Below are 12414 nucleotides of genomic sequence, written 5' to 3'. Positions count from 1 at the left end.
CAACTAAAGGAGCATAAAGCTGCTGCTGTGTTTTAAACAGCACACAGGTGTTTCAGATTCAGAGGTTTGAGGCTGAGCTGCAGGGTTGAGTGGAGGTGTGTGGGGAAGTTTATATGTGCTGTTGAACGCAACCGCTGTGAAACAATCAGAAAATACCGTTTTATTGATCTGATTCATCGGATTTCTGACAGCGTCCTGTAACCGCTTACTGACGAAGGACCTTTAATATAGAACAGCGAGGTGGAATAAAGTAGTAGTATTCCCGCATTGAACAGACTCTCTAATTGCAGAGGAGAGCAACGAGATGAGAAGTGACAGCAAACTGCAGCAGAGGCTAACGTTAGCGGCTCCTCTCCTCTGTCTCAGCGGGGCGGAGCTGAGCCCTCTGTGCAGCAGAGACAGAGACAGTTGAAAATTATCACAACTTCATTCAGTAATTCAACAATATAATCCGCACAAAAGAAGATAACGTCTCATCCTATATCTCGTTTGAAAATACGTTGATATATCTTAAAAACTCAATCAGTCAAAGTGAGTTAAGTGTCAATATACCCTACTAAATCTTTCACAGTGCAATGTTGGGGTATACGCATACTGCATATAACGATGGATGTATTAAGATGTGACGTCACCCACTGGTTTGCATTGGAGCCAGTTGGAAGTAGAAGGGTATCTCTGCTGTCTTGTAGAATTACACCACATAGGCCTAACCACTTTACCACATGCCACATCCACTTTACGTCCACGATATCCGTCCTACACACAATATTGTCACTGTAACAGCATGCTAAACGACACAGACCCCTGACCTTAATCATCTCATTGCTCATGCCTTAACCTTACCAAATGTCATGTAGTAAAGTGGGTATGTCATGTACTGTAGATACTGTGAGTCCACAGAAAAACCTACTTGGTTTGAGATGGAGAGTTGCTGCTTATGGTCAGCGCCATCATTTCCATTTGGAGCCAGGACCTACCAAATAAGTAGTGAGGGGTGTTTTCTCTCAAGCTCTGGAAAAACAACCCATACCATAGACTGAAGCTAACAATAACTTACAGGGAACACAGAGTCATCTAGACTTGCTTACATTAGCTAACTGACAAAATATCAGGTATCAAATTCAAGTAACATTAAACTTAGCAAAATATTACGACTATAATCTGACTCAGTGCAAGTCCCACAGCCAGGGAGTAAACTGTCAATCACAGCTGTCGATCAACTTCCACATGGCAGACATTATATCTTATTAACAGAGCAGTAATTTCCAAAACCACCAGCATACTTATTCCAGGGCCTGAATTTAGAGATTGAGACCATAATGACTTGTTAAAAAATGGATTGACTTAGTATTTCATGAGAGAAGGTGATGATTTTAGTGGGAGTCTATTGGAGTATGGGATGTTTTCTGGACCCGACATCTAGTGGCCCACAGTGGTATTTCCCTTAAAGAGACTTTTACATTTGGCACATTAAGCTTAGTGTGATTCATTCATTCTGCTTGAGCTTCACATGTGCTAGACTTTGATCTCATACAGATGCTACCTTCAAAGGCTGTTGGTAATATTGACATTGTTAATGAAACGTACTTCTACAGTACTAACTCGTAGAAAAGTTATAGTTACTGGTACTGACTTGGTTTATTTTATTTGAGGTAAGCCACATTAACAATAGAGAGCAAAATAAACTATGTAATACAATAGTTATAGGTAATTTATAGAAAAGACTCATCTGTGAGACCCACTGATATCCTCTCAAGTCTTTATTGAATTAATCAATTAGTAATTAGGCCTCATAATAGTAAACCTATGTCCACTGCTTAGCCATGGCCTAGCTGCCAATGTTATTATTTCAGCTTCAGATATGAATATTTATCAGTGTATTTTATCCTCTGTGACAGTAAACTGAATATATGCATCGTGGACTGTTGGTCAGGACAAAACAAGGCCTTTGAGAACATCATCTTGAGCTTTGGGAAACAGTGAATTACATTTTACACCATTTCCTGATATCTATCTATGTATATCTATGAGATCTACCTACTCCAAGAGCCTGTTTCATCATTAGCAATAAGTTGGCCTTGATATAAGAAGGAATATGTTTAAAATTCCTTATTAATTACAATTAAATGCCACTGTAACCGATAGCCTAACATATGTTTCTTTATGAAACAGCTTAGTTTGAGTACAGAGTATCTGCTGTCCCATAACTGAGAGTTATTGTGTCAGCACCATCTGTTCTGGGTCCATCATGCATGGCGCAACAATTTGCGTCACATTGCGCCCGTGTCCGTGATAATAAACGCAACGTTGAAAATTAGGAAGAGTCTGAATTTCCGCGGCGCACCTGAAGGCAACGAGAGAGAGAGAGAGAGGGAGGGAGAGAGAGAGAGAGAGAGAGAGAGAGAGAGAGAGAGAGAGAGAGAGAGAGAGAGAGAGAGAGAGAGAGAGAGAGAGAGATTTGTTCATCAGCGCTTTTTCCGTTTTCTGGGCACTCGCTCTGCCTCCTCTGTCGTGTCACCGGAGAGAGAGAGAAAAAAAGAGGAAGGAATATGGTTTCATCTGATGCTCCTCCCGTTTCAGCGCTGCTATAGCGGATCTGTAGTACGAGGACGAGGCTGGGGCTCAGTCCTGTTTAAACCCCCTCTATACCTGAAACAACCACCTTCCCCGTTACCAACCCGCCTGCAGGAGCACTACAAGCGCACCGGGAGACATAAATGGGTGAGACACAACGCTGTTTTTTGCTTGTATGTTGGAGAATGCCCAAAAATAGCCTCCAGTGCCTCTGCACATCTGGATGGGGCAGGAATTCGCCCGGTCCAGATGCGTGCAGGGTTCAGCTTCTCTACTTCCTCCCCCTCTCCTCTCCTCTCTACCTCACCTCCCCTGACGTCGCTGCATGCCTAGCTGTGCTGTTGAAGGGTGCTCTCAGGCTTGACGTTGGACAATAATTTTCGCACGTCTCCAAAATGCTTTATTCATGATTAGGACTTTGCGCGTGGGTGTGCGATTTCAGTAGGGTCACATTGATGAGTTGCAGATGTTGACACGTTTACATTCACTCACTGTCTGTCTGCCCATTGTACTGTACTGTACAGTGTTTGAGTCTCTTCAGCTCTACGTCTCTCTGGATGAAACAGGCCTGACGGTGACATTCTCCTCATCATCGCGCCATCATTTCCCTCAGCAAAGCACCGCTGCACTCATGGAAATCAACTGATTGCGGACTTAATGGTTGAGCAATCGACCAAACAGAGCATAGGCCTAAAGACTATTTCATAGATGCCGTTCAGGAGGGGTAGTTCCCTTTTCTGTTTAATTTGTCTGTTTTATCAGATGCTCACACATTCCCTTGGACTCTGATAACTTGCGTTGCAAAAAGCACTTGACATTTTGTAACATGAATGAATGGATAAGGATGCCCTTAGTGAAGATAGTTGCAGCACTTGATGCAAAATAGGCCTGCATCATTCACTTCATTCTTAGTCCCCTACTGAATCACCATGTAAACAAACAATGCACAGCTGCCTCAAGATAAACACTCACACACACACACAGTTAGTTGATGCACACACAATCTTCAAGGTTGGATTACCAATTGAGCAAAGTGGGCAACTGCCCTATGGCCTAAAACCATTAGGGGCATCAAAAGCCCCAGTTTCCCAGTGTGTATGGACTGTGGCAATTTAAAACAAATTAGTTTGCGAGTATGTGCCACTAAATTACACTATTTACTCAAATGGAATTGACAAGGGCCTTTAAAAAGCCGTGACTATATTGCCTAAATCTAAAAATGTGCCCACATGGTGCATATTCTTGTATAAATGTTTTTAAATTGTGTTACATTAAGATGACAGGATAAGCCCACACAATGCACAGAGAGATATGACAATCACACAAGAGATATAGTCTACTGCCATGTCGCCAACTGCTTAAACTTTTATTTAAGGTGTATTTACATGCTGTTTAAATATATCTAATTGTTTACTCTTTTATGAAAGCAAACAATGAGGCCAATTGTTACATTGGCTTGGGGAGGCAGGACTTGAAACTGTTAATGGTGACCTTGCATTTTGTTGTTTTCGTGATTTTATGCTCTTATTTCCAAGTTAAAAAATGAAGGCTAGAAGACACATCACACATTGATAGCTTTCTCGATTACTGCTGTAATAATAAAGCTAAAACCGTGACCTTCAGTCCCTCAGAAGTAAACGTCATTCAAGACTTATCATTTTTTCTCAAACATTCATTCAGAGAGAAAGATATTCTAAGGTAAAAGATCTGGTTTCTCTATCGACAGTGACCTCAACGGAACAGAATACAATGCAACCGAAAGACATCTTTTTTTCAACTGTAACTGAAAAACTCTCACTTTCTTTCTTGCTTTTGCTGTGCTGCTTTGCTTTTTTCTATTGCTTTCTCCACCTACATCGAAAAGAGATGAATGCACAAAGTCCTCATCCAAAGGCATTCTGGGATTTAGGTGCAGAATATGCAGATTGAGGGAGTGCAGTAAATTCCAAACTCTTTGTCACACAATAACTTCCTGGTATGAACCGAAAACCACAGTGATGAGCAGAAAAACATGTGGAGTTTGTCCTTTAATGTGGGAGAATTTGCTGAAGTCTGTGATCTGATCCACAGCTTGAGTGGGTGGGTTTCACTCCCAGTGGGCTCCAGTCCAGCGTGAATGTTTTACAGACAGAAACACACAGCTGCTCTTGACATCATCAACGACAGCACTGAAACGCACCCACAACTAAACACAGGTCTGCTGCAACCAGTGAAATGTCAGCATGGCTTTGCAGAGTTGAGTGTGTGTAGTTTCTTCTTATCTAAACTGACTGCAGCTGTTCAGAGGATGCTACAGACCCACCTCAGTTCCTGCATATATGTGCGCATGTCTTTCTTGACCACTTGAGTGGGAGTTTTGTTTTGTCTGCAGGCTTTCACACTTTTCTGTCTCTTATCTTTTCAAGGCCTCCTGTCTGTTATCTTTAGCCTTGCACACAAAACCAAATTAAAACCACGTTTTAAGTTTAACTTTGTTTAAGCATCAGGTTTGTTTAAAATGAATTGTAAATGGACACCTATTTTTCACCAATTTCTCTTTGATTACTAATATAGTCCTCATATTTTTTATTATATAATTCTGAAACTAAGCTAGCTACCTAGCTATGAAGCTATATTTGAATGCAATGGCGGAAAGTGTGTTATAAGGTATTTTTTCTTCCTCTTGTCTTTCTGTCTTAAAAATCGCAGTTATTACATTATTTTAACTTTCTGATAAGGTTCAAAATAAACATTTGGTGAATCTTTTTCCACATTTGATCTAAAGGTGTTAGCCAACTGGCACACTAGACATATAGCAACGTTAACATCATTTGGAGTTGTGTTTATGTCCATGTGATGAATGTAAATCCAATATTTACTCTATTTTAATCTCTGTTTAATCTAGTTTCCACTATTCCATGTATTTTACTGTAAACTGTCAGGTGTATTGACTTTCTTCAAAAGCTAGTTGCTAACTTTGTCTTCTGTTTGGTGCTGAGCATGTAGCAAACTGGGTTTATGAGGGCTTTTTTTTAGCTGGAATCAACTTCACAGTTAAAATAGTGGCTGATTTGTGACCATTTTTGGCCATTATATTAAAACAATGAGTATAAACAAGCTAATTGGCCTCTTAGAGCTGCAGATGGTGTTGGTTTGTCACAGTTACCCATGTACACTGTGTATTAGTGTGTGCCTGGACAATTACATCATGATGATAGGGCCTTTGCATTTACACCTGGCATTAATAAGTGCGGTTGTTTCCTCGATTCTGCCCACATGAAACAATGCTGCTAGGACCTCTATTTATTTTTCCTTTGCCAGGAAAGTGGTTGTGTTTTTTCAGGGCTTTAGAGAGCAGGTAAAGGCGATGTTGGGTGGCCTTTGAACTTTTGAACTTTTTTTTCTTCTTACCACCATGGCTCTAAATTCGAGCCAATGTAGTCCCGTTAAGTGCAATACCACTGACGGTTCCTAGGTTAACTTTAGTGGGCCGTGTGTCCAGAGGTCCTGGCTAATAATTGTAGCTTTTGTGGTTCATTCATCAGCTCGTCCTGTCCACATGCTGAAGTGTCCCTTTTAAAGCATTTTGGATTACAAGTGCTATATAAATGCAGCCCATTTACATTTAGATGTGGTCTTTCTGACCTAATTGCGGTCCACTGACATACATTTTTCTTATGAAATAATTAGATTTCATGTCAATATACTGTGTAAATGGGGCGGATGTGTGACCTCTTTCACATTTCACAGTAACTTGATTCAATATTAAGATTAATACTATTAATGGAGATTAGTCTTAACTAGACAAGAATAAAAAAAGTACTGTAAGCAAAATGTATTTAATGTTTGTTCATTTTCAATCTTGCTGTAAGGTTGTTGAATTTGTAACGAATTCATTTTGAATGAATTCAGCATTAAGAACTGTCTTTTAATGCAAATAACGTTTGTTTTTCTTTGTTGCAAACATTATACTCCTTTGCAGAGTACTACATTTTTTAAAGGGGAGATATCATGCTATTTGTGATTGTCTATTATTTATACTGTAATTATTTTAATATTGGATGTTAAACAATGTCAAAGTTCCAAAACCTGAGGTGAGCATATGTAAAACTGCTCCCTGAAAGTCAGAAGCTGAGACTCCAGCATGCTCTGATACCAATGTTTTCTTTATTTTGCCAGTAAACTAATGCCAGATTGTCTGCACATGCCCCCAAAAGGCCATACTTTCAAAGCCTTTGTTGCTTAGGTTGCTCCAAGAGTTGTTTGTGTTGCTCATTCATATACTTTGGACCAGATTTCAGCTTGAACATGTAGGATGTATTTAAGAAGTTGATATTTTTAATAAACAACGAGAACAAGAAGTGAAATCCTCCTATTACTGTTTGTTAAAGTAGCCTCTTGAGCTGCAGGAAGTCTGCCAATGGGCAACTTCCAGAAGCTAACCAATAAGAACAGAGTGAGCTCATTGGGAGGGGGGCTTTAAAGAGACAAGATCTAAAACAGCCTTTCAGACGGAGGCTGAACTGATTGGCTGCATTAAGAGCCAGTATAAGATAAATAGAGTTTTTAACTGTAAATTATGCAAATATATTCCAATGGAGCCCCAGAATATAAATATAGTTTTCGAAATTTACGTGATATGTCTCATCTCATAGACAATAAACTGAGACTGTTGGCTTCATAAAATCATATCTAGTGTACATCTTTTGCAGGGCTCAGTTTCCACTCTCTCTGAAAAACTTTACACCAGACAGATCTTCCCTTGACAGCCTACTTGGCACTATCTTTGTGTCACTTTTAACTGGCAGTCTTCTTTGCACTACTCATGTGTGTTTTGTGCAGAGCCACAAGCTGTCGTTTTCTTCAGTAGTGAATGTGTTTCTCACTGACATGGGTGGGTGGACTGCAGTGCTGTCTTGTTCTGCCACTCTGACGTATAGTATGTAGTTTGCAAGAGAGCTGCCACAAGCTATTAATTCACTTCTCTTTACTTAAGAACCATTCCCACCTGATTTGCCACTTCCGCTCTCATGGTATCTGCCACTTCCCTACAAACATCACAGCTGAGATCGAAAAATAAAGAAGAGAGAACTAATGGAATTTGTGCCACGTCGCTTTCTCTTCTCAAGCTAATCTCTCTGGTTATCTCAAGCCAGAATCATATCCTCCCCCATCTGAGCACCAGGCCAACTTGGACTACAGTCATCTGCTTTGTCTGTTTAACATCGATGTCTTGTGGAAGTTCGACTCTTCCTCCTTCCCTACTATGTAAACTGTCTGTGACGCCCTGCTTCTTTCACAGTAACTGTGGTGGTAATTCTGGGCAGTGTTGTTTTGCTGCTGCTGTGTTAAAACCTTGTCATTTCATGTGCATTTTATATTGTATACATGTGTGTGTGAGGGGGAGATCACTTTGGGGAGGAAGCCAGTATGTCTGAGTCATAGCTACCCCTTTATGCTGTTGTTCCCATGGTTACCCCACCCCCAAAACTCCCCCGCCCTACCCCCTTTGTGCTGCCTACACAGTTTAGACAAGGATCAGGCCTCAACAGTGATGTGTGTATGTTTGTATGAGTGTGTGTGTGTGTGTGTGTGTGTGTGTTCAAAGGTTTAGGGATAAGAAAGCTATATGTGATATTACACATTCAGTACATTTTTACAAGTATTAGCAGCTGCACGAGCTGTCACAAGGTGTTTGTGTGTGAGTTTGAGTGGGTTGGTGTGTGCAATGTTCAGAGAAAAGTGTTTGCATGAATTATTTGTGTGCATTTTTATAGACAGCAGCTTGCATCTGATTTTAATTTCTTCAATATTTGCAAGGGCCTTATGCACCTTAACTGCTTGGAGAACCAGGCTTTAAAAAAAGCTTTTATTAGAGAGAGATTTAGAGGGAAATAAGAAGTCTTTTTGTTTTCTGATCTTTCTATTTGCTATTGAAGCTGTTCACTCAAAACCTCCCCCATGTTAACCTCTTGCCTCCATAAATTCAACAAGATGTACATTTCCTGAACTGTATCCTTTAATATTAAACAGTCTGCCGCTGACTTTTTATCTTTTTTAACAGAAATGCAATTTTATGAAAACTGCCAATTTTTGATCACCACTCAATGCTTCTTCCCCAGATATTTCACGTTAAAATTGTCCCAGTCAATAATCCTTTTGTTTTGTGGTAGATGATTTATTTGAGATATTTTTTAGGAAGTATTTCGTTTTATTGACGGTCAATACTGATCGAAAGTCCAGCAAAGTAGAACTGACCAGAATTTCAGCCTGGTCTCTTCTGTGAAAAATATCACAACTTTACTTTCAATTTGCGTGCAGTGCATACATCAAAGTCCAATTCTGCATGCAGATGTTACACCAATCCTTACCATGGAAGTGACGTCAATATAATATAACTTTCTCCTACTTCATAAGGTGATTTTTGGCTTCTTGGACAGAGGTGTGTTGGGTGGATGGCAATTTGTTGGCATAAAATTGCAAAAGCAGCAGGATAGCAGTGTCCAAGACCACCAACTACCACGCAGTTCTTTGGTCTCACATTGGACATCTTAACCTGACATTTTTATTGTCACGTCAGACGTTTTAGCCAAAGATTTTTAGCTCCACATCAGGACATTTTTAATGCATTTTACTGTTTTGCCTTTAACCGTGATCTTCCCTAATTCTGACCAAGGATTAGTGACTTAAATTGGTGTTGGCGTATGCACTGCACACAATTTGGCAGAATTGTGATTGTGAGACTGGTTTGGAAGTTAAATCTGCAGAGTTTGGACCACTATAGTGCTATGCATTTATAAGGTCCTCGTTTTGTTTGTATTGTGCATGCACAAAAAGATGCACACATGCAATGCATCACTCAGTCTTACTGCAAGTTTCAGGGTAATCTGCTGATTGACATTTGGTGGTAACATATAAAGATGCATTGCAGTGTTCCAATAAAAGGCAAGACTCTTCAAGAGGAAGAAAACAACAAGTTAGCAAAAAATGTTGTTGTGAATCATGTTAAGTTTAAATTGGCTTGGGTTAGCAAGTGGTTTTTGAGGAAGGAAATTCATTCAACACATTTCTCCGACCTCAAGGGCACGTGAGATAAGCATCATAGTCAAAATTCCAGTAAGGAGCAGTTAAATATGTTACCTTTTTCTCTGCAGTGTTGTACATCAGTGTAAATTGCATTTATATATAAAATTCCATTAGCACTATTGCAGATTTGTGTGTGGTTGCAGGATTCTGTGTGGTTAGTTGTTACTTGGCTTCCACTGTCAGTTACAGTCTTTAACATATATAAATAAAACCACCACAATCATCAGAATTAAAAACACCATTCCGGAGAGTAAATATGTAATGTGACACCGCTGCAATGTTTGACCTTTGTAGGTTAATTTAATGTAATGCATTGACTCTTATCTCTCTTCCCCTCTCTGCTCAGTGGAGGCCGTGGTGGAGTTCGACTATGAGGCTCAGCAGGATGATGAGTTGAGCCTGACGGTGGGTGACATCATCGTGAACATACGGCGGGATGAGGGAGGATGGTGGGAGGGCGAGCTGGGAGGACGGAGGGGACTGTTCCCCGATAATTTTGTCAGGGTGAGTAATACCCCCTCATCTCATCTTCTCTCTTTCTCTCCTCATTCTGAGTTTCTCACATGCTTCATAAACCCACAAGAGGTGCTCCGTGAATAGCAACAGAGTAAGCATGCAGTTTCCAGTGTGTCACTGCGGTATGGTTTGTTTTGGGTGTTTATGTGTCCTTTGATGTGCTGTTCTTGTGCAATAAAACGCATCTCAGTTCTTATGTGATGTTATTTTGACTGATGCATATCTTACTAGAGTTAGTGGAGCCTTTAGGCAATGGGTTAAAATAAAGACGGTATGTTAAGGCTCAGTTTGTGCTCAGATTTTGACTTACGATTGAGCTTAAGATCAGGTTAGGGTGAATGCTTAGGGAGACGAAATTTACCACAGATTGATTCAATCCTCAGGTAAGTACTAATGGGTGTAATAAGAGAGCTGGATGTTGTGCTGCCATTTAACCTTTGTGCTAATTTTCCCCAATGCACTAAAATCCCCTACAATCCAAAAAGCATTTTCCCCAAATACCACCATCATAGAAGAGATGTCTGTAAAACAGTTCACAGACAACTCAAACTGCAAACCAGGTCAATTATTACTCTTTGTTTTTTGAATTTTTAAATCTTCCAGCATTTATGTTTGTAAAACTCTCTCTGACCCTGAGGCCAGAAAAGCAACAGTTATGTTCTGGCATGAAAAATACAATTTGGTATTGAAAACAAAACCCTGAATAGAAAACCGAAACACTGGCATTGAAACACTTGTATTAGCACTGCGACAAGTTCCACTGAAAAATAAAACACAAAAACACATTTACAAAATACAATCGTAAAATCTCATATTATTTTGATATTTTTTGAATTGTGATGTATTTCTCAATATCAGGCCTCACCGTTTTTGCGTACAGATGTGGGCCCTTACTAGACCTACATTACCCAGTATGCCTGAAGGTCTGAAGAAGATTGGATATCCAAGGGTGAGGTCATCATAGTGGAGATTTTGAGCCAGACTGTTGTGGTTTTCAGTATAGAATTGTTAATGTCACTTATCCAAATAACTCTTGTTTTTATATCTAATAAATACAAAAATATTAAAATGTATAATTAGGTGACATTAACAATCCCAGAGCAAAAATTACAACAGCCTGTCTCAAAATCTCCATCATGGTGCCTTCGCCCTTGGATATCTTCATCAGACCCCAAGGCACACTAATGGCGCTTTTCCACTATACAGTTCTAGCACGACTCGTCTCGACTCGACTCGTTTTTTTTGCGTTTCCACTAGGGATAGTACCTGGTACCTGGTATTTTTTAGTACCTGCTCTGGTGAGGTTCCAAACGAGCCGAGCCGATACTAAATGTTACGTCAACAGACTGCCGGCCACTGATTGGTCAGAATAGTTGTCGCTGGACGAGTCATGAGCCGTCCCACACAAGAATCAAACCGTAATAGCCTGAGTCTGTCAGAGGTTTGGGTTTGTGTAATTTCTTACAGTTTTGAGAAATGATGGCATTGCTTCCCTTTTCGCATAATGCTTTCATGTAGGCGTTGGTGAAGTTAATGAAACTTTCTATTCTAGGATATAAATAATTTTATGTCACAATACTGATATCATGATAGTCCAAACTCAGCTAAAAATTTAACAATGATTTAAATAACTGACCAGTAAAGCTACATGGGCACATTTATGCAGCAATCCTGTAAACTCAATATTGCCATAAAGCTGTACTGTTCATTGTTTTGCAACATTGCCTACAATGGTCTAATGGTCTACCACAGTTCCCTAAAATGAAGCTATGCCTGCTTGTAATTTTCTCTCACAGGTTAAATATGACAGTGTGTACTTTATTTCCTCTAAATCTCTCAGATTGTCTCAACTGAACAACTGTTAGAGGCCTCAGGAGGTAAAACTATCCAGTATTTAAAAGGAAAAAGGAAAGATCACACAGACGTTACAAAAGAAAAGAATATTCAGTTGACAATTTGACAATAACATTTTTTCCTCATTTCCTCTTCCGTTAATCATCTTGAAACCCCTTAATGGAGACCTAATTATGCTTCTTCTTATTTTAAGTCATAATGTCACAATGTCAGATGCTGATGTTAAAAATGGGCAACGTGTGAAATGTAACGTAAATGTATGTAGAAGTAATCCCTGTGAACAAAAAGCACGGGCTTTGGTTTCCAATGTTCTTCTCTACTTTCAAACTGAGCTAATGTCAGCATGTGACAGATTTTTTTTACATGGTCATCTTCTACACGCATATCTCACAAATTCACTGCTCC

The 12414-nt window shown here is 39.8% G+C and overlaps 1 protein-coding gene across 1 annotated transcript in view; it reads left to right on the top strand.

Moving 5' to 3' along the window:
• Nucleotides 1-2563: 2563 nt before the first annotated feature.
• Nucleotides 2564-12414, top strand: part of sh3kbp1 (SH3-domain kinase binding protein 1) — a 34194-nt gene continuing 24343 nt past the window's right edge. The window contains exons 1-2 of the mRNA XM_062441690.1: nucleotides 2564-2721; nucleotides 9986-10143. Of these exons, the coding sequence (XP_062297674.1) occupies nucleotides 2718-2721; nucleotides 9986-10143 (162 nt within the window). The 5' untranslated portion in view covers nucleotides 2564-2717. The remainder of the gene's footprint in view (nucleotides 2722-9985; nucleotides 10144-12414) is intronic.

The sequence above is a fragment of the Scomber scombrus genome, chromosome 20 (genome assembly GCF_963691925.1).
Source record: "Scomber scombrus chromosome 20, fScoSco1.1, whole genome shotgun sequence".
NCBI classification, from domain to species: domain Eukaryota; kingdom Metazoa; phylum Chordata; class Actinopteri; order Scombriformes; family Scombridae; genus Scomber; species Scomber scombrus.
Note: the sequence above shows the minus strand (reverse complement) of the source record. Positions and strands in the feature narration are given on the sequence as shown.